This window comes from Corvus kubaryi, unplaced genomic scaffold, assembly GCF_017639235.1.
Source record: "Corvus kubaryi isolate FWS band 111438036 unplaced genomic scaffold, C.kubaryi_AGA036_p1.0 split3-37304, whole genome shotgun sequence".
Classification (NCBI taxonomy): Eukaryota; Metazoa; Chordata; class Aves; order Passeriformes; family Corvidae; genus Corvus; species Corvus kubaryi.
The window spans coordinates 329084-356163 of NW_024582087.1; the positions used below are offsets into that span (position 1 = coordinate 329084).

The 27080-nt window shown below is 51.8% G+C and overlaps 1 protein-coding gene across 1 annotated transcript; it reads right to left on the reverse strand.

Annotated features, from left to right (window-relative positions):
• Positions 1–1554: 1554 nt before the first annotated feature.
• Positions 1555–26474, reverse strand: WDTC1 (WD and tetratricopeptide repeats 1). Its single transcript, XM_042015423.1, has 16 exons — positions 26301–26474; positions 20393–20531; positions 18007–18090; positions 16926–16972; positions 15664–15775; positions 15056–15243; positions 14211–14393; positions 13818–13912; positions 12603–12718; positions 11453–11528; positions 10742–10838; positions 9225–9398; positions 5776–6011; positions 5234–5402; positions 4633–4825; positions 1555–4499 (listed from the first exon to the last, which is right to left on the reverse strand). Exons 2-16 carry the CDS (start codon positions 20498–20500, stop codon positions 4302–4304), a joined length of 2076 nt encoding a protein of 691 aa, XP_041871357.1. The 5' UTR covers positions 20501–20531; positions 26301–26474; the 3' UTR covers positions 1555–4301.
• Between the last annotated feature and the right edge of the window lie 606 nt (positions 26475–27080).

Here is a 27080-nt window from a genome sequence, read left to right on the forward strand (position 1 = left end):
CCAGCCTTCGGGGCTTTTCTCTCTCCCTGTCACTGGGAAGCTGCATTTCCCCCCCCTCTCTCCCTCCCCAGCTGCCACAGCCGATCCACAGGGCAACTTCCATGGTTAAAGGAAAAGCCACCGGTTTCTCAGGGACAAGGGGCACCAGTGGAAGCGCTCCCAGAGCCAAGTGCTGGTCATGGTGATTTCTCAGCTGTGAAATCCAGGACAAGACCCAGCTCCTCTCCAGGCTAGCCCTAAAGGGGGTCCCCGTCCTTCTCCTCTCCTGCAGCAGCAAGGCCTGAAACAGCTACAAGGACTGAACTGCTCCTGGCACCCACAGCAGGCAGATTCCCGACACCCTGCTCCCATTTTGCTCAGACACAGGACCCATCTTGAGCCTGGTGCAGTTTTATTGCTGGCACTGCCAACAGTTCCATCAGAGAAAAGTGAATTTGTCAGTCAGGCTGCAACTGTTCCTCCCCCCACATCTCAGAGCATATCCCTCCTCTGCTTCCTCAACCCAATCCTCTCACCCAAATGACAAATAAAACTCATTTTCTGGGTCCTTCTACCCATTTCCACCCACAATTCAAACACTCAGCTTCCAACCACTCACTCCAAGAGCTGACCCAATTAGCTGATTGCCAATTCCAGCTATGGATGCTCATTGCTTTGTTACAGCAGAGCTGCCTCTTAAAGCAGTAATTTATATCAGACAGGATTTGAAATGAAGAGGCCTCAAAAGACCTTAGGCTGAAAGGTGTCCAACAGGAATTTTTAAGAGAAGAGTTCAAATGGATTCTGAAAATAACAGCCTGGTTTTCCAACTCTCCCTTAAGGCCTGCAGCTTGGAGAGCAAGGAAATATTTGGGAGGTTTTGCAGCAGGAACCCAGAGGAAAAAGTGAGTTTGTGAGATCCTTTAGCAAAGGAACATCTCAGGGTCCAAAGGCTGGTGTTGGACACGCCACGCAAGGCAGGGAATGTGCTGCTGCTGACACGGGAACATCTCGGGAGGTCTCTCAGTGACTCAGGCAGGTGACCTTGGCTCTGCCCGGGGCCCCCGGGCTCCACTGCTCCGGCCCAGGGCCTCTTCCAGAGCAGCCACAAGGCCGGATGGGCTCGGGCAGCTTTGTGCCTCTGCTCACCCACCTCTGGCTTCTGGGTTCAGCAGGGACCTCACCAGGATTTTACAGCTTTGCTGTCTCTGACAAAGCCCCCCAGACCCTCGGACTGCTGGAGCAGCTCTGCAGGATGTGCTTCCCTCCCCTCCTCCCAGGCAGCTGCTCCCATCCCCACCCCAGCGCTGGCAGCTCCAAACCCTCGCGCCACTGACAGCTCTGAGTTCCCAAACCCGGACAGATTAACTCAGCACTGACTCCGTGGCCACCACAGCTCATGGGCCACGTTCTGGGCTCCCCAGCCCCCTTCCCACTCAAGTTTTTGGAGCCTCTGTTTCTCTGAAGAACAGACAGCACCTGGCCCAACCAGGCCACCCTCCACCCACCCGCACAGAGGAGAAAGGTAGAACAAAGCCACCACGATCCCCCAAACAAAACACACCAAGAAAGAACTAGAACAAAGAATCGTTTAATCGCTTAACCCTTTCTCTTCCAGGGACCAGAGAAACAAGTTTTCTGCTCCTTCTAATGAGGGCAGTAAGGCTCGTGTGTTACCTCTACAACTGCAGGGGCAAAGTTTACGAGATGATCATCTTTAGTACTCGAAAAAGCGAGAAGCAATGGTCACTGCAACACTAAGAGAATCCTAGAGTCTCCTAACGGAGAGCCCATTGCTAGAATACAAAAATAAAGGAGGCATCCCTGCATATCCCAGGCTAGAAAGAGTTAACCAGAAAGAGCAGGAAGAAGCTTTCCCAAAGAGGGGGTTGAAGTAAACAGCAGAGGTCAATAAAGCAACATCTTCTCCTGACTTCCCCAGCATGTTTTTTTCCTTCACCAATAAATACAAATTCCTCGTTAACAAGCGACAAGCAGGTAATCTGCCCACAGCAAGGGGAAAAGGGGCTAGAGGCAGAAAGATTTTTCTCTCCCCTTCTCTCCTATTATTATTAATCTTCTTTTTTTTAACCAAAGCAGCCATTAAAAACAGCAACCCACTTGCAGAGGCAGGGAATCTGGTTGCTTTCACACTGCAACTGGCAGGTAAAAGAGCTGCACTGTCTCACAAGGGTAAAAAAACCCAAAAAATAGCTGCCACAGCAAAAGGTGAATGGGGAGGGAGAGGTCTGTCCTCTTCAGAGCCTTCCATCTCAGTCTCTCAGTTTAAAAATCAAAGTCTGCAGACGTCTACTGAAAGCTGAAAAAAATGTTTGAGTGGGAGGAAGAGAGGGGGAAAAAAAAAAAAAGAAGATGCATCTAGTAGGAAGCCTTAAGCAAAAAAAGAAAAGGGCATACCATGTCAGAAAGTCACCCAAGTGAGGAGAATTTTCTGCTGCCTCTGGGTTTGGAAGAGCAGCAAGTGCCAGGGGTGCACCCCCAGCCAGGTGAACTCAACAGTCTCAGGTACTGCGTGAGAACAAACAAACCTGCCCCAGGAGCTGAGGGACACCTGGCCCAGGTGAGCTCTGCCTCAGCAGCAGAGGGGAGGCTGGTCCTGCCACCACAGCTGGGCAGAGCACACGGGGAGCTGGTCCCTTTGAGGGGCTCCCACAGCACCGGGGCGAGCTCGGGCTTCACGCTGGGACAGAGCAGGCGAGTCTCTGTCTGAGGGGCACCCTCAGGTCCCAGTTCTCTCTCTCTCTGCAGGGAACAGTCCTTGGAGAGATGCTGCCCGCTGACCTCTCTCCCTCCTCGTGTCCAGGACTGTTCTGGAAGGCAGAGGCAGCCCTGGCTCGGGCAGCCCCGCGCAGCCGCGCTCGGCAGCGCCTGGCAGCCAGAGGCAGCCAGAGGCAGCCAGAGGCAGGAAAGGGAGGCCTCTCATCTTTCCACGGCAGCAACAGGAAGACCAGGGATTGCACCACATGGAAGAACAGCACACACACATGCGCGCACACTCCCAGACACACACCTCACACCCCTGGGACCACGGCTAACATGTTCAGACCTTCGGCAGGAAGAGACACGAGACAGCGCAGAGCGGTTCAGATCTCCAGGGGCTCTTTGGTCTTGGTTGATAGTCCTAGAAAAAAACAACCTCCAGAGGTGGTTGTAGCACAGCTGTGTAAGATCTGTGGGGTATTTAGTGTTTGGCAACTGCAAGAGGGGAAACAGGGCTGTGTGTTACAGGAGGGGGAAGGAATGGAAGTACAGTGCTGTGTTTCCAGGTGTGCTCCTGGCTCTGCAGCCAGTCAGGGCGTGGAGAGCAGGAAGAGGAAGGAGGGTTCCTGAGAGGACCACGAATCCATCCAATGTTACACCAACAAGGAGGCAGGGAAGGCCCACCTTGGCCAAGACAGAGCAGCTGGCTGCACAAAAACGCTGCTTCTGACAACTCCAGACTGTAGCTGCATCATTCACGCGGTGACAACGTTCTCAGCTCCCGCACAGGTGACACGGAGAGGAGAAAGCAAACACAGCTACACACCTTGGGCAATGGAGAGGTGCTGTCACCTGCCCGCTCCTCAGCAGCTTTAGCTACACAAGTCCTTGGCCTCTGATCCAACCTGTGCCCATCGCTGTCACCTCCCTCCACGGGCTCAGGGACCACAGGAGGGAGTATCAGAACTGGGCAAGCTCGTCCTGCCCCGTGGAGCTGCTGCACACACCCAGTGCCTTCTCTGATCCCTCAGCTAAGACAGAGAGACAAGACAGGCAACCTCCAGTCCTCAATACAGCACAGCTACATCTGCTGACGTGTCTGAGATGGAAGCCAGAAGAAAGATGTTATGGGACAAAACAGGTGTTTCATGGCCAACAACCATAAACCGGGGGCCTCTAGACAGGCTGGTAGCACAGTCAAGCCTTCAAAATCACTGCAGTAAATTCATTCCATAACCCCTGCCCTAGGTTTGTATTTTATTCAGGAATTTAACATCCCCCCTGCAATGCAGGCAACAGCCCCTGTACCAGATCATACAGCAGCTCTGGAAAAATAATCACCAGTTACACTGCTCACAGACAACTCAAAGACCCCTGTTGGGACTAAATTCCACTAAAGGCAAACCCCGGACTGCACTGCCGGGGAGGAGGAGGAGGAGGAGGAGGTGATGGTTTAGAGACGGCCGCTCCTGCCCCTGCCAGCTTGTCCTACCCTGTGCATAGTGCGAAACAGTGCAGTCATTCACCAGAGAAAGTTCAGGACCAAGGAAACTCGGTTCCCTTTCAGCCAAACAATTAGAGGAAGGAGAGGCAGTTCTGTTTTAGCTGGGCCGGCACTGGACTTGCCCCTCTGAGCTGTCTTCATCATCTGAGCCTCCAGCCCCACCACTGGTCAGTCCTGTGATCCGGTACCCCATGTTCAGCAACATCACCTCCAGCGGGTCCGCGTTCATCCGCCTCTGGTTGGCTTGGGAAGCACCTTCCATGTCCACGACCACGCGGCCATTGAGGGTCTCACTCTGCAAGACACCGAGGGACAGCACTCAGGACCAAAAAAGGGCTGTTCCCGCTGCTGCAACGGGAGAGCCCAGTAGGAAAAGACAGCAGCAAAGAGCATCCGACGACACGGGAGGCTCTGACTGCAGCTCTTACCTCCGGCCTGGGGTTCCAGAGTCGCACAACCGGGTCGATGCCGCTGGTGGCCAGGAAGCAGTAGCTGGGATGAGGCTGGAGACAGTTCACAATGGACTCGTCTCCCTGCAGCACACGCACCAGGTTGGTGGTTTCCTTCTCCCAGATGAAGAAGGAGCCGTCGTCCGAGCCGCTGACGATGTACTGGGCATTGCTAGGGCAGAGGAGCAGAGTCTGGGTCACACTCAAGAGCCAGGCTCCAGCAGGCTGAGAATCTCACATGGCTTCTACCATCAGCAGGCTGACACCCCTCACACTTACAGATCCACATAAAGCTACCCGTGCTTGTTCCCTGCATCCCCAGGAGCCCTGTTTTCAATCCCAAATGGATTTCTTTAGTGCTAGCCCAACCAGGCCCTCTGTGGATCTGCTCCTCACCAGCTGCTCATGCAGCCACACAGGAGGAGGCTTCCCGCCAGCTTTTCCCAACCCTCCAAACCAGCGTCCGTGTCATTTCATGAATGGGAACATGGGGCTACACGTGAGGCTTTATCCCACAGAACAGAGCACCCTGCTGCTGCTCACTGTGTCCTGCACCCCTGGCTACCACCTGCCAGCATACCTGCCAAAGAAATTGGCCTCTTTGATGTCTGTCGTGGTGTTACAGTGGCCGCAGTATCGGAATTTGTAGTCGTAGCTGCGCTCCCTCAGCACCATCTCGTCCTCAGAGATGGAGTCCTTGCGGCCTGTGGCTCGCAGCCGGATGGGGCCTCCCCCCTTCTTGTCTTCAGCTGGAAGGACAACACGTTTCCCTCAGCACCACTGGGGGAGTTCTAAGCAAACAGCACCCCAGGAGACCCCAGCAGCCTTAGAGAAGAGTTAAGGACAATTCCAGCAGGGAGCTGGGCTCAGAGCACGAGCTTCCTTCCTTCCAGATTATCTCCTGGCTACATCAGACTCCTTTTATCACACTCTCACTCAAGAGCAAACCAGGACCAGGCACAAGGAAAGAACAGGCTCAGGCTAGTTTTTCTGCACAGCAACAATCAATCACTCTCAGAAGTTGGAGCTTTACTTCAGAGGGGCAGTTTAAGGAAGAAAGTCCTTGTGTGCTCATTAGGTTTCAGTGTAACCTTGGAGAAGCCCAGGAGCAGCAGCACTCACCGTTATCACTCTTGGAGAATAGGGCAGCATTGATGTCCCTGTCTAGTGCATCGCAGGCACTGCTGTGTGCTTGTTCTGGAAACTTCCCTTTAAAATCATCCAGACACTCCAGTGCTTCTGCCACGTACTTGAGTTCAAAGAGACAGCGGGCAAGGCGGAAATGGGCCTTCAGGTGGCATGGATTTAGGGATATGGCCTTCAAGCAGTCCCTCAGAGCATCGTAATGGTCCCCATCCCTGAGGAAAAGGGAGTGGTGGATTAGCCAGCCCAAGCAGCAACAGCAAACATTTTCCACTGCTGTTTCCCAGCCCTCATTTCACTCCACAGCTTGTTGTTTCCAGCTCTCTACACAATCCCACACCCCAGGAGCTCACTAACAGCATTTGCTGTGACTCGGGGGCACCACCTGACCCAGCCCAGCCTCCCCAAGGCCTCTGCAGACGCCCACAGGCAGCTCTGGGATGTGACCACACCAGGCTGCCCCGCCAGCCCTGACCTGCCATTTTAAATCCAAGAGAGCAGAGCTCCCTGCTGCAGCACATTTCGGGAAGTCCTTTGAAGATGGAGGATGCAGCAGCCCTCTGGCCAGGCAGCACAGCCCTCCCGTGCCAGGCGGGCTCCCTGTCACAGCTCAATCGTGCCCCTGTGTGGACACACGGCACAGCTCCGGCCCACGGAGCCCCCGCCAGGAGCTGCAGGACCTCCCACCACAAATGCACAAATGTCTCAAGCAGGAGCCTTTTCTCACCTTTATAGGAAAAAACCCTGGAGTTTTAGAAGTGATGTTACAGCAGGCTGGGCCGTACTGGGTATTTGTATCCTGTTTACAGCCTGATTCCCCGAGCTCAGGGCTGTGGGGATGGGGCTGTCTCTGGCTGTGCTCTGGGAGCAGGAGGGACTTGTTGAGCCTGCTATGGTGCTCAGCTCAGGCTGGCAGGGCAAGGCTGAGTGCCCAAGGCTCCATTTGATGGTTAATAATAATAATGTTTCATACCTGTAACTTACATGCCCCACTGTGACTGCCCCATCCCTGGAAATGTCCAAGGCCAGGCTGGACAGTGCTTGGAGCAACCTGGGATAGTGGAAGGTGTCCCTGCCCATGGCAGGGAATGGGATGAGATGAGCTTTAAGGCCCCTTCCAACCCAAACCATTCCAGGATTCTGTGCACTGTACCTACCAAAGTCCAAAACACCCCCAAGGAGATGATGAATTTGCAGAGCAACAATTTTCGATCACATGAAACCCTTGTCAGGGAAGCACAGGAAGGCTCAGGTGGGAAGGGACCACTGGAGGTCATGCAGGACGCCCTCCCTGTTCAAACAGGGCTCCCTACAGCACATTCCTCAGGATTGTGTCCAGTTTTTAAACACCTCCAGTAAAGGAGACTCCACACCCCCTGTGGGGAGCCTGTCCCAGTGCTCTGTCACCCTCACAGTAAAGAAGCTCCTCCTCATGCACAGGTGGAACAGGGAAGAGGTGTCCCAGTGACTGGACTTACTAAGGGGAGCTCCAAATCTTGCAGGAGCATGTTTTGCAAACCAATGCCCTGCCCATGAGATCTGCAGCAGGAACAGGGCTCTCCAGGGCTGCCTCTGCACACTGCCAGGGTTAATTCAGGACACGCAGCAACAGGCCCCTTTCAGTCAGAGAAAGAGGGAATGCAAGTTACCTGTTAGGGTGACAGACAGGTGTCTCACACTTGCACACCTGACTGGGCTTTTAAACTGCTCTGCCACCCTCAAATATCTTTCAAGCTCAACTACCAGCGTTGGCAGCCCAACAGACTGGTGTGAAAATGGACATGGTGGGATGTAAAGCAGGCTCTGACTTCTCCCTTTGTTACAGGATTGACTCAGCTTGTGCAGAACTAGAAATCAGCTCAGTACTGCCAACGTGGACTGCTGAAAGCAATCCAGAGGGGGATGCAGTTGGCTTTTAGGAGCAAAATTTCAAAGGGCAGCCTTAGAAGTGCTGGAAAATATGAGCAGCATCTTAAGGGAGATGAGCAAGGGGAGGTTAGGAAATTACAGACCTTCATTTTTTCTTGCTCTCTCTGTTATTTAGAGAATGAGGCCAAAGCAGGACCTGCAGGGTTCTGAGGGTGGCCTGTACCTCTTCCAGACATCAAGAACACCTCAGAGACACGTGGTGGTTCAGCCTGGGTCACTGTCTGCCTCTCCTCCTGCTCAGTGACATCCCAGCCATCTTCTCCACTCTCCACAAACTATTCCTAGCAGAAAAGTGCCCCTTTTCTGCACCTGGAAGGTATCAGCTCAGTGCTATTTAAATCCTACCCCCTGCATGCCACAGAAACCCACTGTGTCTATGTTTTTCACATCTTCCTGCTACCCAAAACTGTGGCAAAGCAGTAGCTGACACACTGAAAGGTTCAGATGTGCCAACACCCTTCGGGAAAAAGGATTCCTATAAGAAAAATGTCATTCATGAGATCAGCACTCAGCTTCTGTGTTCCATCCCTTAATCCCAACCTATTGTTCTTCTCCCTCTGAACACTGAGGTCTTTTTGAGGCAGCTCCCAAATCTCTGCTATTGCAAAACAGCCAGTAGGCCGGTTACCAACAGTCACAACAACTGCTGGCTGCTCTTTATCTTGGCAAGAAGAGAGGAGAATTCATACTGGGGATTTCAGCAGGGACAGGAGAAGGATATCCTCACAAAGCAAATGGAGATGAAGGACCACAGCTATTTTAAATATGTTAATGGCAAGTCATGCTACTCAGTCTTACTCTGCTCAAGGGGACAGGCACTAAAATAACTCAGCTGTATCTTGCAGATGCAGCTCTGGCCACTGGTCAGAGCAGACATTACCTACTGCAGAGGCTGACAGGGTGTTTTGCAACCACCAGGGCAGAATCCCCTCCAGACTGCCAGGATCTGCCACCTCCCCAGATCCCTCCCAGAGGTTTGTTTCCAGTCAAAGGGAGTGTGGGTTAACTGGGGTAACACAGGAGCCACCAGGTCTAAGTGTCTGCAGTGTGAGGTACTTGGATAAAGCAGCAACCAAAGCCACCCCAGCAGCCCTAAAACAGCCTTCTGTCAGGAGATGTTACAAAGCACAGTCACCATTACGTCATGTGTTGACAGCAGATTTAAGAGCCCTTCTTTAATGCAGATCAGAACCACCCAAAGACACACAAACACCCTTGGAGACACCCAGAATGCTGTGAATCAGATGTGGATTTGGGGTTTCTTTTTACACAGGAAAGGGTCAGGATTTCACTCAGCACATCAGTAGGTGAAACAATGGGCTGCTACCAGCTGTGCTCCCCAGAATCTCTCCAGCACAGACAGCTGTGCCATCCCTTTGAGCCAGAGGTGCCCAACTGTGGCTCAATCTGATAACCCCAACCCCGCCCTCACAGAGGGAAACCAGGTCCTTCACCCAGGTGGCCCCTGGGAGTCACCCATGGTGGCACTGCCCCCTTACCACTTGCGCTTCATGTAGGCAGCAGCTCTGTTCCCGTAGAGCATGGCGTTGTTGGGGGCCTTCTGCACAGCTTTGCTGTACAGCTGGATGGCCTGGGTCCACAGCTGGCACGCAAAGGCCTCGTTGGCTTGCTGCTTGATCCTCTCCAGGTACGGGGGCAGCTCCACTTGGGGGCTGCAGGGGAAGAAGGGAGCAGCACAGGTAAGTTGTACATCCTTAACCCCAGGTCAGAGTCTGCAGTGTTTAGTTCCAGCTTAGCTAATGCTTGCTGCACTTGCTAATAAAAGATTCAGGAAAAGGCAAAAAGGGACTCTGGACCTGAAGAACCTGAGTTTAAGAGAAAGGCTTGGTTTTGACTACAGAATTCCAGAATAGTCTGGGTTGGAATACACTTTAAAGCCCATCTCATTCCACCCCCTGCCATGGGCAGGGAAACCTTCTCCTATCCCAGGTTGCCCCAAGCCCCATCCAACCTGGCCTTGGACACTTCCAGGGGCAGCCACAGCTTCTCTGGGCACCCTGTGCCAGGGCCTCCCCACCCTGTGGCAGTCTCACTACATCAGTGTGACCATCATTTGACTGTTTCCATTTTTTCTTCATCTACAGAGACACACTCCAAAATGAGCAGTGGGTATTTTAAGCATCGGACCTCACCAATACATCTTTGTTTTGACTGCATAAACAACATTTCCAGTCCTCTTTTAGCAGTGCACAACAATGCAAATGCAGAAGCATCTGAGCTCACCAGGCCCATGCTCCACAACCCAAAATTCCAGCCCCATTCCTGCTGCCGCGGTGGAGGGGCCATCTAGAGGAGAGGAGCTGAAACATTCCACAAAGTGACTTTGGAGGAACCCAGACTACCCATATATGGTATTAAATAAATGCCTCGACTTAGAACCAAGTCTCATCAGCTGGAAGAAAAACAGCCAGCAAGATGTGCTGCTGCTGCTTCGCCCCAACTGCATTTTGCTCTTAAAGAAAGAAATCAGCAGGAGCAACAGAAGAGGCTCCATCCAGTCCCAGCTCCCATGCCAGGAATGGCAGTAGTGATTCCAGTGTTGCTGTCACAGAACAATTCTGGCTGCTTTGGTTCAGTTTGCAGCAGGGAGGTGCCCAAAAAATGGCAAAGGGAAGCAAGGTCCCTTCACCTGGCAGCCTCTGCCACTATCAACACACAGTTCCTGTGGGCCAGGAAGCAACCACCACTCAGGACACTTTGTTTCCAGGCCTGAAAAATCATTTCTTAGTTTTGTCCACCTTAACTCATCATAAGAGAGGAAAAATCCTCATGGACAATTTCCCCCAGGATGCTCTTGCCCGGTCTGACTCCCTTTCACAGGGGCCAACACAGCCCCAAGGATAGAGGCCACTTGGCGATCCAGGAGCAGGGAAAGGGGATTTGCACTTCACACCTTTTTGGCAGCACCTCACCCTGGCGAGAGGCAAAGGACAAGGACAAAGCCAGAGAACCCCCTGGAGGGGCAGTTGTGCCCTCACCTGATGTGTGCCCTCACCTGATGTGTGCCCTTCCCTCGGACAAGCGGAAGCCGTTGCTGTGGAGATGGATCCCATTGGACACTCCATTGGTAGAGGTTTTTCCATTCTGCACTTCTGAAGGTTAGAAAAAGAAATATACAACCATGCTAAATATCAATGTAGATGATACAAACTCAGGGTTTATTTTACAGCAGGGCCAAGCCAACACGACAGCCCCACTCAGAGCAGAAACAAAACCTCCGTGACTCCACCTGCTCCAGCCGCCTGGATTTGATTTGTCCTCTTATATTTACTACTTCTTGTATTTACAAATCTCTGCAGTGTCCTTTGCAATACAATTCTAGATCAGAAAACCAGACACACACAGAACTAAGAGCTCACACACAGCAAGGACTTCGACTGATTTTAGGCCATAGTTGGAGTATCATTGAATCCTGGAATGGTTTGGGAGGACACCAGCACCTCAACCACTGACAAAGTCTGCTTAATCCCTGAGCACAGCTTTAGGCACTCTCAGCTCACACACACCCCTCTCCACAGGTCACTTCTGCCCTCACGTTTTGTCCCTCTGCAGAAGGATTTTGGAACTCAGGGTATGAACTGCAATGCACAAACAGCCCAGCAACACCCACACCCGGCTTCATTTTCCTCCTGCGCCCTGAAAATGAGTCGTGTAGCACAGAACTTCACTCTGCTGTTCACTCCCTTTGTGACAGCAGCACACTTACCCCCCGAAGTGTGGCACTTCTTTGGGAGGAGAAAAGTGTATGGTCGCTGTTTGTACGTCAGATCAAACAAATAGACCTAAGGAAAGGAAAAAAGAGCATGAGACAAGTCTGCAAAACAGAGATGCTCAAGTCAGAAATAAAAAAGGGCTCAGTGGGTGCACAGTTCCCTGTTTGTGTTTGCTATTTCCAGTTTTCTCACTGGGAATCTTGTTTATAGATGGACACACAAGGGATGGCAGCAATAACTGGGGTGTGTCCCAGGCCAGCCCAGTTCAGAGAATAACACTGAGAAACAGGAACCTGGTCTTACTCCACACCTGCAGAACTTAAAAGATGACCTGACCACTGACCAACCTGCTCAGAAAGCTTCACAGCTCAATCGAGCAACTAAGATATTTCAATTAACACAGTGATAATGAAGAAACCAAACACCAACTGACACAAAAGAGGCAGGACACTGAGGAAGAGACTCTCTAAGATGGAACCAGTATTTCCCGAGAAACTCCCAGGGCAGTCCTGTGAAATCCTGATTTACAGCTGTACTGGGACAGGAATGGACAGCCCAGGCCGGGCCCATGGCTCACCTTCTCCTAAAGGGAGTGATTGCACGTGTGAGAAAGAGCTGCAGAGGACAAGCACAGTGCAACCTGCCCACAAGCAAAGGTCCTGTTTAATCCACGCTGATTAATGCTGTCAGGAGGATTTTCTCATTCCATTGATAGGCTTTACAAAAGATCCATGAATATCACCCAGAGCTTAAAATTAAAGCAATCAATATTCCAGGTGAAGGCCTTTGCTTCTCCAAGTTCCTTATTCACTACATTCTATTACAGAAGCAGTTTGATGTTTCAAGAATGAGTTATGAAATCCTTTCTAGGTCAACAAAGGTCAGTTCCAGAACTGGTTTTGTTTATTTTCTTTCTCCTCTTCCAGAGAGTGAAATGTGAATTGGAAAATCACAACAGAACATAGTTTAACTTTGATCAGTGACAGCGTAACGAATATATCCCTAATCCCAAGTATTTAGTCTGAATTAATCAGAAAGCAGTTTAAAATCAATCACATTACCCACAGAGAAGTTGCTGTACCTATTTTCAAGAGCACACAACAATGTCCAGTGACCCAATGTGAAGCTTTGCTGCCTCCTTACCTGCTCCCCTCCCATGTTGACCAAGAGCTCGGTGCCATCGGGGCTGAAGGTGACGTACGTGGCCACCAGGACCCTCAGCCGGTTGTTGTAGTCTGGAAGCTTCACCGGGAGGTGCCCTGTGAGGAGGACAAGTCCATAATTATTGGCTTAACTCCTAACTGTTGTCTTTGTTCTACCCCAGCTGCTCCCTTTTACAAGAGCAAAGCCATGGAGCACAAGCACCTACGGGATTTTCCATTTCCCACTGTTTATTGGATCCCTCCATGAGGAACCAGAACACAGGTTCCGGGTATCGATGCCCCATCCCTGGCAGTGTCCAAGGCCAGGCTGGATGGGGTGTGGAGCAACCTGGGACAGTGGAAGGTGTCCCTGCCTATGGCAGGGGGTGGAACAAGATGTGCTTTAAGGTCCTTTCCAACCCAAACCACTCTGTGATTCCATGATTCCAATTTTGCACAGCCACCTCCACATGAAGACAGGAATTGTAACTGCCTTGTTAACAACGAGCCTGCAGAACCCAGCAAATCTCAGTTTTAGGGATTCACTAGGATTTGGCTTTTGTGATTTGTGGCCATCTGCAAATACCTCCATCCTCAACCCCCTAATTAGGTTTCCTTAATAAAGCCCTCAGCACAACGAAACCAAAGCTCCTAAATATTCAGCTCACACACAGGTTCTGTTCTTCAGACAGCAGATGTGTTGCATGACCAATTCAGGGGACCTGAGGAATCCTCTAGTGGGACTCATCAGGAGCAGGACTGTCAGAACTGGTCTGCTGAACATGCTGGTCTGAGCTATTTTTTAAAAAAAGAAACAAACATTTTGGGGTAAAGGATAGTAAATAACGAACAGTGGAGAAGAATGTCATCTAGATTGCTCAGATACTGCATCACTGATTCTTTATCTGCAGGATGAGGACAAGTCACTTCTGTGCCAAAAAATTTTGAACAGCAGCTTTGCTGGGACCAACTCCAGGAAAGCCTTTAGAGCCCAGGTTATATGCAGTCCTTGACTTTCCAGTAAGAGTGACAAAAACTCATTTATGCTGGACAAGAAGCAGCAAGGCTAGCTCACCACCCCAGTGAAACAACCTGCAACTCCACGGAACATCCCACAGAAGAGATCCTCTGAGCAGGGGGTTTGTGTGTGATGGGCAGAACTCTGCCTCTTCAGGCAGTGAAGTCCCCCCAGTCACCCCCAGTGCAGGGCCCGTACCTGCCACGTAGTACTGAGCCGCCCCGTCCGGGAGGGGCTTCTGCCGGTCACAGAACGTGTGCACTCCAGCTGAAGGACTCTGCTTCATGCTCTTCCTACCCACAGAGAGGAACAGCCTTATTACAACCACAGTATTCAACTGCTGGAAGCATGATCTACACCGGCTTTTCTTGTCCACCCACGAGGACAAGGCCTCCTGCCCACACAGCTGTGGGGTCACCAGCCTCACACCACCCTGATGTACTCATCAAAAAGACTTTGGGTGATAGGAAAAAATGGAGCAAAACTTCCCAGAAACAGGCGAGTGCTGGATCCCTGCAAGTCCCTCTTCCCATCAGAGCCCTGACCAGATTCCTGCACCAGAAATGTGCCCCCAAAGCCAGGGGCTGTTACCTGTGGTTGTGGATCATGCGGATGTCGTAGAGCCGCACGAAGGGCCCACTGGCCCCCACGGCCAGGTAATTGTTATCCTGGGGGTTCACTGTCAGGCACTTGGCCTCCACCAGCTGCCCACAGTACTCAGTCAGGTCGATCAGGACCTCGGAACGTTTGCTGCTCTCCCGCAGGTCGTACTGCCTGCAAAGGGATGGGAGTGGGGCAGACACGTCATGGGGTAACAGCAGGAACAGACTCATGGAATGTCCTGAGCTGGGAGGGACCCACCACGGTCATCCAGCCCAGCTCCTGGTCCTGCACAGACACCCCAACAATCCCACCCTGTCCCTGAGAGCATTGTCCAAACACTCCTGGAGCTCTGGCAGCCCTGGGGCCGTGCCCATTCCCTGGGGAGCCTGGGCAGTGCCCAGCACCCTCTGGGGGAAGAACCTTTTCCCAATATCCAGCCTAAACCCCTCCTGACACAGCTAAGAGAGATGACACCAAGGACATGAACAACAGTCATTGGTGCCACGGGTTACTAGAAGCACCTCAGTTCAACACACACTAGGCCTCAGTACCAGGATAATCATTAAAAGCAGATCTATAATGTGCACAGATTCATTCAAGTTCCAAATTTAACTCCCAATCATGACCTGTTCCTTTCCTGGCCACCCTTTCCAGCAGTGAGGAAAATGGAGGAGCTGAGGAGAGTATGTATGACTCCCCAAGATAAATCTTTCCAGTTTTAGGGAAGGCAGAGACGAGTTTAAGGTGTTTAGTACAGAGACAGCCTCTCTTCAGGTCTGTGCACAGCACACATTGTGATGGTTCCCACAACCAAACCAACTGGAATCCTGTACCTGATTAACCCATCTTCTGCTGCACTCCAGAAGGTGTTTGGCCACATGGGAGCCGTGGCAATCCGCTTCACTCTGTTGGTGTGATCTCCAAACATGTGCACGGTCTCCTTGACAGTCAAGTCGTGGACGTGCACCTTGGAATCTGCAGCTCCCGTGATGAGGACCCGATCCCCCGAGTGCGGCAAGAACTGCGGGAGAGGGATGGGACACTCAGGCTGGAGAAGCACCGAGGCTGCTGACATGGACACCCTGGCAGTCATGGAGCAGGAATTCTGCTTCAGGAACATGGGCTAACCCATGTTATTCCCTATTATACAGACAGCGTGCACACTCAAGAGTCACCAGCTACAGCAGGACACAGGAGAGTGTCTTTGTCACACATCCCACTTTGCTACAACCATTTCCTTCCAATTCACGGAGAGAATAAGCCTGGGATCTGCATAAACTGAGTGCAATATTAGATTTAATCCCTTTTTCCCCATAAGTAGAAATATTAAACTTTTTGGGGGGGAAAACTGCTTGCAGGAAAATGTTTCCCAGCAAGGATTTATCCTTTTGCTGCTCAGGTTGCTGCTTCTGTTAGCTGCTCATTCCTTCTAACCACATACCTTGACAGAAAAGATGTTTGCAGTGTGTCCTGTGTGCATAGAAAGGAGTTTCTTGTGGTGCAGAGGATCCCACACAATGGTATGCTGGTCATCAGAGCCAGAGGCCAACAAGCTAAAAGGAACCGGAGACAAATATGCACCATGAATTCTTCTGTTCCACACCATGCCCGGGTCCGTGGAGCTGTTTGACCGCAGACATCCATTAACTTAATTCAGCCCTAAGCAGCCCATTTCCTCTCTTCCTTCAGCTCTCTGTCCTTGCTGCTCACCGTGCACCCATCCCTTCAGCCAGGTCAAGGAGCTAAAGCAGACAAATAGCCATTCCACGGAAAACACAGCTGACTGAAGCACCTCACCCCGATTCCGATGGGAAAACAGGAGTGTTTGCTCAACAACAAAATGCGGGGCCTCCGCCTTCCTTATTACCCTGGCTGTGTTAACTGCTCCACATCATCCCTGAAGCCCAGCCAAGGCACTCATTCCCAGGCTCCGGATGTGCCCAGGCAGTCCCAGGGCTCATGGGGTGAACCACAAACTGCTTTTTAAGTGCAAAGCCATTGCAAGGTGCTCTTGGCCTTGTCCATCCATCTGCATCTGAACCAAAGGAATCTGGCATCTGCAACTCTCAGCTCTTTTGAACTTAGATCTCCTTGTAGCCATTCTCTTTCAAGCACATGAAATTTTCACTGGTAAATAATTCTGAAGAGTATCAGAGGGCAGACTTTGCATGTTGTAAGAGGCATGTCCAGAAATACCCCCTCTTCTTTCCATCCACTCATTTCTCATGCAGAAACTCTTCATTCCACTTGGTTAATGGAAGTGGCTCTTTAGTTTCCCTCTAAAACTGCAGAGGGGTGAATTCTCTACCTCCTTGCCTCGGATATTTGTCCCTCAGCAGCAGCTTTTAACAGCACGGTGAAGGGGGTGGGGAAATGTCACCACCAGCTGGGCAAATCCTAAAGATCCATTATAATCCATAATACCACTTAAGAGAAGAGAAGCAGCCTTCAGTCTCCACTTCTTAGTCTGACCATTTCCCTTCTGAACTCACTAAAGGGGCATTTCTAATAATATCCAGATATATTTAACAAAATAAAGCTTCTTTTGAAGCGTGAGCTCTACTACAGCTCAAATTCTGAGCTTGAGCTCCACTTTACTAGAAATGGGAAGCAGCTGCTTATGATAAGATGACCTACATCCTACTCTTGGGAAAACCTGGGGTTATGGCTTTGTTGATCCCCCAAATGAAGCCACATACTTACTCTCCTTTTTCATTCCATTCCAGACAGTTGACACACCCAGAGTGACCCTGAGGGAAGGAAACAAGGGAAGATGGTATTACTCAAACTTCAGATTTATCAAACAGAGCTGTCCTAAGACAAGGCCACAGCAAGCTCCCCACAAATAACAACTTGTTCCAACAAAAGCAGAGTTCTTTATTTTTTTATTCCAACCCTGCAAAGAACTCCACACACTTGGCAGATAAGCTCCTCCAGAAAAGAGAGACATGCTAGAGCAGCTGGGGTAGAAAAGGCAAAATGAAACAAATAAAAAAAGGTAGTGTTGAATAAAATGGCAGTTTAGTCTCAGAGGCTACAGCTGAAATCCCGCTGTACGCACGGAAAGGTGACTTTGCTTCCAAAGCCCTTGGCTAGGCTGACAAATTACGTGTACAGGCACTCTGGGAACACAGGGAAAATGCACTTTTGATAGCTCTGTTAGAAGCACCTTGCTGCTGGGTGACTACATCATCCATCTTCATCCACATTAACCAACCTGCACCAGGATGTGGGGGAGTGTTGAGCAGCGTTTGATATGGGCGATGGGACTGAAAAGGGGGACAAAAGAATCCTTTTCTCCCCCAAATCAAGATAATTGATGTGTTAGAGGTTGGCTCAGTTGGGTAGAGCAGGGTGTTGATAATGCCAAGGTTGTGGGTTTGACCCCCAGACGGGCTGTTCACTTAAGACTTGGCCTCAATGATCCCTGGGGGTCCCTTCCAACTCAGAATATTCTGTATGATCTTAAAATCTTTTCTAAGGTATGTCAGAGTGCACTACAACCTGTTCCTTAGGGATCCCATTAGAGCTGAGTATGCTGAACAGCTGACAATTGTCTCCTTCAGGGATCAGTGCTGGGATTAGGTGATGCCCACCCTGCTAGGGTTCTCCTGCAGGCGCACCAGGTAGTGCAGAAAGCTCACGCAAGCTCTCACTGAGCTACTCCTGGTTCTAATGCAGTTTGGGGGACCAAGAAATCAGCATTTACCTCACAAAAGTGAATTTCATCCCCTCCTGCAGTGAGGTGCACACCAAGGAGCTGGTTTGCTCTCTGGACACTCACCTGCAGCTCAGCCTCCAGCCCCAGGCGGCGGATGAAGGGGTCGGTGACGTGGTAGTGGCGCTCGAAGCCCAGCGCTCCCCTCTCCTGCAGGGCCAAACAAGCACCACACTGACTACAGCAAACACAACACTCCTTTTGCCCTTCCAGAGAAGATTCTTCAAGTTTAAAAATAACCCCAGGTACTGGGGTGCCCACTAGTAGGAGCCACAGAATCCCAGAATGGTCTGGGTGGGGAGGGACCTTAAAGCCCCTCCAGTGCCACTCCCCACCATGGGCAGGGACACCTTCCACCATCCCAGGTTGCTCCAAGCCCTGTCCACCTGGCCTCGGACACTTCCAGGGATGGGGCAGCCACAGCTTCTCTGGGCAACCTGTGCCAGGGCCTGCTCACCCTCACAGGGAAGAATTCCCTCCCAAGATCCATCTAACCGTGTCCTCCTTCAGCTCAAGGCCATTCCCCCATGTCCCACCCCTACACATCCTTGTGACAAGTCCCTCTACAGCCTTCCCATCCTTTGAACATCTCCAGGTGGGCAGATCACAATCTTTGCCCCTGAACTGATTTTAACCAGTGCCAGGCTCCAGCTGGGGAGCCAAAACCAGCTCTGAGAGGCCCACACTGAGGCAGAATGAGCTGACCCTACTTTGGGCCTGAAACAGAAGATACAGAAGAACTTGGGATTGCCTGTTATTACCCCTTGGCAAGGATTTCAGCAGGACCTCAATCCTGAGGACAGCAGAACTGGAGCAGAGCTGCTCAGGAGAACTCTGCCATTGCAGAGCCTGTCCCAAGGCACCAGCACCATGGGGCGAAGAAGTGGGGACTGCAACTGGCCAGCTTCCTTTAGGGATGGGCTGTTCCTCAGCGAGGGAGCGGGAGCTGCAGAGCCACGGCACAGGCTGTTCCAGAGGGATGGGAACAGCTGCCACAGAACTGCGTCAGTACAAATGAAGGTGAAGGAAAGCAGGACAGTTGTTTCCCCTGTGATCTCACAGGGCTCACAGATGCATCAGCAGATGGCTCTGATGAAAGAAGGCCAACTGCAGAGGCAGGAATGAAGGAGAGGGAATGCAAGTCAGATTCTGGATGGAACATCTAATGTCCAAGGAGATTCTTCCCTAGGACTTGACCCAGCTGTGGTCCCATTCCAAGCCACACTCATCAACTTAATCCTTCCTCATCAGCATTTCGAGGTGGGAACACCAATGTCAAAATCACCCTGCTGGTGCTCCGAGCACATCAGCAGTCCCAGAGCAGACACACAAGTGCTGAGTTCCCTTCCCAGCCCAATGTTCAGTAATGAACTTCACACACCAAAAGCTATTTGAAGACAAAATGGAGACAGACATAAAAGGATTGGAGGCAAAACAAACCAGGCTTTTTGTAGGAGCTTCCATGACAAACTTCAAACCCCTTGATGTATTTTTGTGGAGAGCACTCCTAAAGCACTGCAAGGTGCTGCAGGTACAGTTCTGTGCTACTGCAGCCTCAGTGGCTTTGTGAGGGCTGTGGGGTAGGATATTGCTTTTCCTACAAGGAACTGCCTGACTTAGCAATCTTTCCAAGGTCACACATCAAAGTCTGACAGAGCAGACAGTGTGAGACAGTCCCAGGCTAAGGCTCAAACCACAGAACCAGCCCTTCCTTGTTAGGGCAGCAAAATAAATCTTTGCACATGGATTAAATTACAAGTTTATAACCGAGTTTGGTACCAAACTGCAAAGTGAGCACTCGAGCTCCCAGTTCCTTATTCTGGCTACTCACAGATCCTTTTCCTGAATGCTGATTATCAGCAAAGCTGCAAATGATTTCAGGCCTCTGAGTCCAAGCAATAATTGCCTATTGTGTCTGCTGCAGCCAGTCCTTTCACGTTGATATTCCACAAATGCAGCCATCAGATGACTGATCCCACCACTGCACAAGTTTTTTTTTCCCTACACAAAGGAAGCAACACAGCACTCTCTAAAGAAAAGGAGACAGAGAGGCTGTGACAGAGATCATTAGCTTTACTACAGTCAGAAATACCTCTGATGGCAAGATCACACAGGGAGAACACAGAAAGCAGAGAGGGAAGCTGGCTAAGGGCCTTTGTGGTGCCCAAACACAAGCAGCTCTATTTCTCCCTTCAACTCAAAGGGAACAGAGCTGCTGATGGCAAACCAGCCCGGGGAGAGGAACTGTGCTCCTGTCATACCAGACTTCATCCCAGATCTCCATTAAGGACAGCGACAGGTCCTGCGTGTTTGTTCTCCTAAGCTCCTTACAGGGCTTATCAATATGTAAATAACAGAGATCTCTTCCCAAGAAAAGGCAACACCAGGAGTTTTTCCCAATCCAGCGCTGACTCCACCTCTCTCCACCCAACACCACAGGGCTCACACGTACCTTGATCTGCCTGTGGATGATGTCTCTGGTGATGTTGGCTTTTGCCATCTTCTTGCAGTGGGGCAGACGAAGAGAAGCTACGGGAAGAGCTGCTGTGCATCCAAGCATCCCAGCCGAGCCAGGATCTGCATTCAGTTACCTGGACAGGACAGGAGGGACACAGGCAGGGACACCACACGTTAGGCCACTCGCAGTGCCAAGCTCTGCTTCCCAGAAATAGTGGTGGCTAAGAACTGAAAAGTTCAGAATAAAGGCTCCTGAAGGAACTCAAGGAAGGGACAATGGAAGAACAAAGAATGTCTGACTCAAGGCCATTCCCAGTTTGTGGAGAAATTCATGATGAGCAGAATTCCAGGACTACATCGGCCTGGAAAATCCATGTTCCTATCCCAGCAAAGACCCTGTGGGTCCAGGGCAGTGTCCTATCCCAGGCTTCCTTCCCATCATTCCATGACCACTCACGTCCAAGGTCATGTTTCCCAAACTCTACAACCAACAAGGGTTACACTGTGAATAAACACAGCATCGGTGCTTTTGGCCACCTCTTCTCTCTCCTTTGCTACATTGGATTATCAGCAAAACAGCCCTAAAATAGCCAAAAGGGCATGAACGTTCCCTGGAAATCACAACAGCCAACCACGAGGTGACAACTGAACACCTAATTACCTCAGCAAGAGAAAAGGGGTGACCAGTTAAAATTGAATTTCCAGGAGAAATTAAGAGTTTTGCACGCTCTTAATGGAGTTTAATGTACTAACCTAAATAACTGAAACCCCATGGAATTGGCTACTCCTGCTAAAAACCATTCAAATTGCAGAGAGATGGTCACAACCCTGAGCTGGACAGGCTGCCTAGCAAAGGATCAGTCAGTCCCTGAGAAATGCTGTAATTCCCCCAATTTCCATCCCACAACCTGGCCCATTTAGATATTTCTACAGCTCTCTTTAAAAAACCAAAAAGAATAAAAATTAAATTTCAAACACCCATTTTGTCCTATGTAACCCTCTAGTTTTAAATCCTCTTTAAAAACATTTCCAAGCAGAACAAGCCAAAATCTTCCTCTTCTATATCAGGAAATGCTGATTCATTGAAACAAGAGCATTTCACAGAAACGCTGCAACAAACAGGAGTCCTGGCAAACCTCATCTGATTCTCTGCTGCCACAGGAGGGCTCCCACTGGCCCTCCTGTCCCACCCTGCCATGGACAGGGACACCTTCCACTATCCCAGGCTGCTCCAAGCCCTGTCCAGCCCAGCCCCAGACACTTCCAGGGATGGGGCAGCCACAAAAACAACAACTTCCCTCAGGAATGACTCCCAAGGACAGGAAGGGGAGGAAGCAGCAGCATCTGGGCACAAGGGCAGGTGGATCTGCTGACCCTGCAGCTCCTGAGAAGTTTCTGAGCTGCTTCCCCAAACTTCAGGAGAGACACTGAGGGGCTGGAGCGTGTTCAGGGAAGGGAACGGAGCTGGGAAGGGGCTGGAGCCCCAGGAGCGGCTGAGGGAGCTGGGAAAGGGGCTCAGCCTGGAGCAAAGGAGGCTCAGGGGGGACCTTGTGGCTCTGCACAAGTCCCTGACAGGAGGGGGCAGCCGGGGGGGGGTCGGGCTCTGCTGGCAGGGAACAGGGACAGGAGGAGAGGGAACGGCCTCAGGCTGGGCCAGGGGAGGCTCAGGGTGGGCAGCAGGAACCTGTGACCAGTTACTGGTGGCAGTTGCACAACCTTTTCCAGGGAAGTGACTGATCCACTAACCCCAAGTCCATCCTCAAAAGACACAGGGACAATATCCCAGCACATCTCACGCCTCAGTCTCATATGCAGCCTTCCACTCCTCTTACTGCTTCCCTACAACATTCCCAGCTCTGCCCACAGTCTCCCCTCTCCAAGCAACATCCAGCTTCCTCCTCTTCTTCCCTGCCGGGCAGATTTCCTGTCTTCCTCTTTGAGAGCAAATGAATTTTGTTCTTAGGACCCCAAAGAACTATGCCAGGGCCAGGCAGGCTGTCCCCTCCCGACTGACAAACACCCCACTGCTCTTTTAGGAGTCTTTTTGTCACATTTCCTATCTCTACTTGTGGCTGATTTCTAATCAGCTCCTTTCTCTTCCAACAGCGCCAAACAACCTCAAGGACACATGTGAAAAAATGTGTGTGCATGGAAAGGCCCAGATCTCCCATATTCAGCCATAATTAACCCACATCAAGAAGCCAACTTAGAGCTAAATAAGTCACTGCAAAACCATTAATACCCTATAAACCCACTGTATGAACAGGATGCCCAGAGGGAAGGAATATCCAAACCCCCCAAAACCACCACTCCTTAACAGACCCGAATTCCCTGGTTTTTCAACAAAGGCTCCTCTGTGCCAGCATTTTCTACCTTGTGGAACTCTGACACCCACCCTGGCCGGGTGAGAGCAGCAATACACAGGAGCTGGCTATTTCTGGGAGTGTTTTTGGGATTATTGATGCATTGTGGAGCTTCCCAACTCTGGACAAGTCACTGCTGGCTGTGGTAACTCAGAGGTGGCCCCAGCAGAACACTGTAGTGCAGGTCTCAGGAGATCAACACATCTTAACTTTACTTCTTAAAAGACACAGGTGAGGAAAGCAGGCCTTGGGTAACAGGCTTGGATAAAACCCAGCCAAACAGGAATGAGGGAGTTTAAGGTGTCTCTCCATCCAGGAAAGTGCTTGATTTGGCAACTGGATGGTGTAAAATGCTCAAAAGTCTCCTGGATCTTGTGCCTTTGCTCGGCCAAGAAGGCTCCAAGAGCCTTTCCTCCTTTCCCTTTGCTATTTGTTGCTGCTCAACAGGTATTCCACAACTACAAAGGCTCTGGGAACCTTTAAATTATCATGGAATCACAGACAAAGGATTAAGAAGCCCAAACTCTCATTCCAGATCACATTTTGAGCATTAGCCACAACTGATCCCAGTCCCAGACTCCCAGTTCCCATGGATATGACAGTTACCTTGTTCAAATATTAAATAAATAAATAATAAACAAATAAAATAAATATTAAGTGTTCTTAACACTAAAGACTATTGACCCCACCACTGTACAGATCCAGCCTCCAGTTACAAACTGACCCTGGAACAAAACACAAAATCTCCCAAGATTTGTAGGTCTCCTGCAAAATACAGATAATAAAAATCAGACAAAAATAAACTGTGCCTCCCAATTTCTTAGACACAAAGGCTTCCAAACATGAAGCCCCTCCAAAGAGCCTGTCTTTGTCACCACCAAAGGAATTGGAAATTCCTTGGAAATTTCCACCATGGAAATTGGTAAAGAATGTTCCTCTTTAGGCAAAACCACTGTGCAAATTCTGCTCTAACCCATTCTTGCAGCTCCTGGCTTTTAACTAACCCTGCACAACCAGCTCCTGGTGGAATGAGGGATTAAGGCCCAGAGCAAGGGACGGTTTAGGATAAATCTGCACTGCTGCTGCCAGGGCTGACTCCACAGGCAGCTGCACTCTGGCTCCACGCAAGAGAGGATCCCATCCCTCCCTGCCTCTGAGAGTGTTCCAGGCCAGGCTGGACAGGGCTTGGAACAGCCTGGGCTGGTGGAAAGTGCTCCTGCCACTGCAACAAGACGATCTGTAAGGTCCCTTCCAACCAAACCATTCCATGATTCCGTGACTTCTTTGGGGTTACTCCTTAGATGACACCAGGGCACATTTCTCTATCACCCTTCAAGGACAACTTTCCCTCATCCCTCACTGCTCCAAACCCACCGGGAACACCCCAGACAGGACAAAAACCTGGGATCCAGTAACAGCTGTCACCTCATCCAGTGACAACCTCTTCTCAAAGTGCTCCCTGGAGCTCACAGAGGATCAGCCCACCTGCAGCTCCCTGCACTTTCCTCCTGGACTCTCCTGCTGCTGCCACACAAAACTCCAGGGCCACAAACAGAACTTTCGCAACACTTGGCCTTTAAATCCACAGTCAAAAATTAACAAGGCACAGATTTCTGTGGGCTCCAAATCTGGCAGGCTCTGTTTACACTGACAGTCATTTAAAAGCCCCTTAAGCTCCTGGGAAAGTACACTTCCAGAGGGTACTCCAGGGCATGGGGAGGAACACTTGCTCCAGGTCTGGAAACAAAGCCTTAACAGTGATAACACAAATAATTCCATCAATTAAACACCAAACACTCCCACCACAGCTTGGATTTGGGGGATTGCTCCTTTGCTGGATTGTATTTCCCTCTCATGGAATCACCTGAGCACCTCCCACCCACAGCAACACAATGACAGAGACGGGCTCTGCACAGGGGGGTCAGAGCCCCAGCCCCCTTTGGAAAAGCTCCATCCACCCCAAGGAACTCCACAAAGCAGCAGGCCTCCTGAAATCAGCAGTTTTAAACAAGCAATCCAATTCCTAACTGCTTGGATGTGCCCAGGTTTCTCAGGCTCCAAACTCAAGGTCATTGGGAAAAAGCAGCACTCTGCACACCACGAGCCTCTGGACACACAACTCATCATCCCAAGGGAAGACTCCTTAGACCCTTCCCTTCAGCATCTATGAATCATTTCACCCATCCAAACACCACCCAGAACCCACCTCAAGAGGCTTCTTTATCCTCACAACTTATTTCCCTGCTTTCTTTACCTTGACTTTCCAAGAGGTCACAGATCAAATTAAAATATATACATGTAGATAGGAACTTTTTTTTTTTTTTTTTTTAAAGAAACCTGGAAAACCAAGAGGGAATGACCTGGTCAGCAGTAAACACCTTGTTAAAAGAAGGTTTTGCTCCAGCTGAAGGAGCTGTCAGGAGCAGCAGTGGCTGGCCAGGACAGATGGCTGGAACAGGGAGCCAGGAGAAGAGGTGAGATGTGAACCCTGACAGAGCCAGCACGAGGGGACTGTCAGGGAAACTCTGACACACTCAGGCCACACGGTGCGTCCAGCTCAGCCCTCCCACTGGAACCCTGCCTCTCCCTTGATCCCCAGCTGACACATCCACGGGAAAAAGGGAAGATGCCAGGCAACACCTCAGCCCAGCACAAGCAACATCCCAGTGCCAAGTCCCACATGGCCCAGCAGCTCCAGGAAGGAGTTTAACTGGCAAAGGAGGAGAGGCTGATCCCCTCTGCAAGGAAGGGGCTGCAGGCCACCCACCAGGGCAGAGCAAGTTTCTGTGAAGGCTTTAGGAGGGGACAGTGGGCAGAGAAGGGAGCAGAGCAGGGTCACACCCAGGAAAGGGGAGAGGAATGTGAGGACAGGGCAGTGCCAGGGGTGGGAGGGGAAAGAGAAGCCAAAAAGCAGGAGCTGTACCTGGCAGGGGGCGGTACCAGCAGATGATGCAGGGCTGGGGGGGAAGAGGGGCCGGGAAAAATGGGGGTGAGGGGCTGGATAAAGGAGAGATCCTTAAAAGGAGTCAGACTCCTCGGGGGAATAAGGGGGCACCTGACAGAGCCTGGGGTGCGGGGAAATGTCAGGAAAGGGCGGCGAGGGGGGAGAGCTGAGAGGGAAAGGGGTACATGCGGATGTAGCTGTCAGGGAAGGGGTTTGAGGAGTACAGCTCAGAGGGAAGTGGGCACAGGGCGGGCAGCTGACAGGGAAGAGGGTAGAGGGGCACAGCTGACGGGAAAGAGAGTACGGCTGTCAGGGAAGGGGCAGGAGGTGTGCTTTACTGGGGAGGGAATGGGGGGATGCAGCGGATAGGGAAGGGGGCACAGCGGGGAGAGCTGACAGGAACGGGGCACCAGGGGCCGGCTGACAGAGAAGGGGCCCAGCAGATGTAGCTGCGAGCGAAGCGGGCACAGGGTGTAGCTGACAGGGAAGGGGGCACCGAGGGGCGGCGGGCAGGGAAGGGGATAAGGGGGGGTGTCTGACAGGGTGGAGGGGCCGCGGGGGCGGCGGGGCCCGTCCGGCCCGCGGGGGCCCGTTACCTGTCAGGCCTCCCGGGCGCGAGCGCAGCGGGCACTGGAGGTTGCGAGGCTCCATCCATGCGGGGCAGAGCGGGACGCAGCGCAGGGGCTGCGGCGGGGCCCCGGCCGTGCCCCCCGCCCCCGGCCCTGTTTACCCCCGCCAGCTGTCCGGGGCTGCGCTGCGCCCCCCGCCGCCGCGCGCTGCGCATGCGCCACGCCAACTGCGCAACCGCCCCCCCCCGCGCTCCGCCGCGCCCCGCCCCGCGCAAAAGGCGTAAATCCCGTTCGTGAATGCCGCCCCTTCCTGCCCGCCACCGCGCCGGAACTGACAGCTCACCGAGCCAATGGGAAGGGGGGAAACCGTTCGTGAGCGATCCGCCAATCGGCGTTGAGGGGGCGGGAGCGTGGCGGCGCGAACGGGCTGCTGGGAGATGTAGTCAAGGAGGGGGAGCGATGGCCGCCGGCTCCCCTTCCGCAAAGCTGGGCTTTAAAGCCCCCTGTGCCCAGCCCGCTCCACAGGCGGCTCCGGGTGTGAACCCGGCTTCGGGGACGGTGAAGGGTCTGGAGGGGAAGGCATAGGCTGAGGCCACTCCGTTTGTCCAGCCTGGAGAAGAGGGGGCTCAGGGCAGAGCATATCAGGGTCTGGAGCTTCCCTGTCCCCGGAAGGGTCCCGTCCCACCCCTGCCATGGGCAGGGACCCCTCCCACTGTCCCAGACTGCTCCAAGCCCCGTCCAGCCTGGCCTTGGACACTGCCAGGGATGGGGCAGCCACAGCTTCTTTGGGCACCCTGTGCCAGGGCC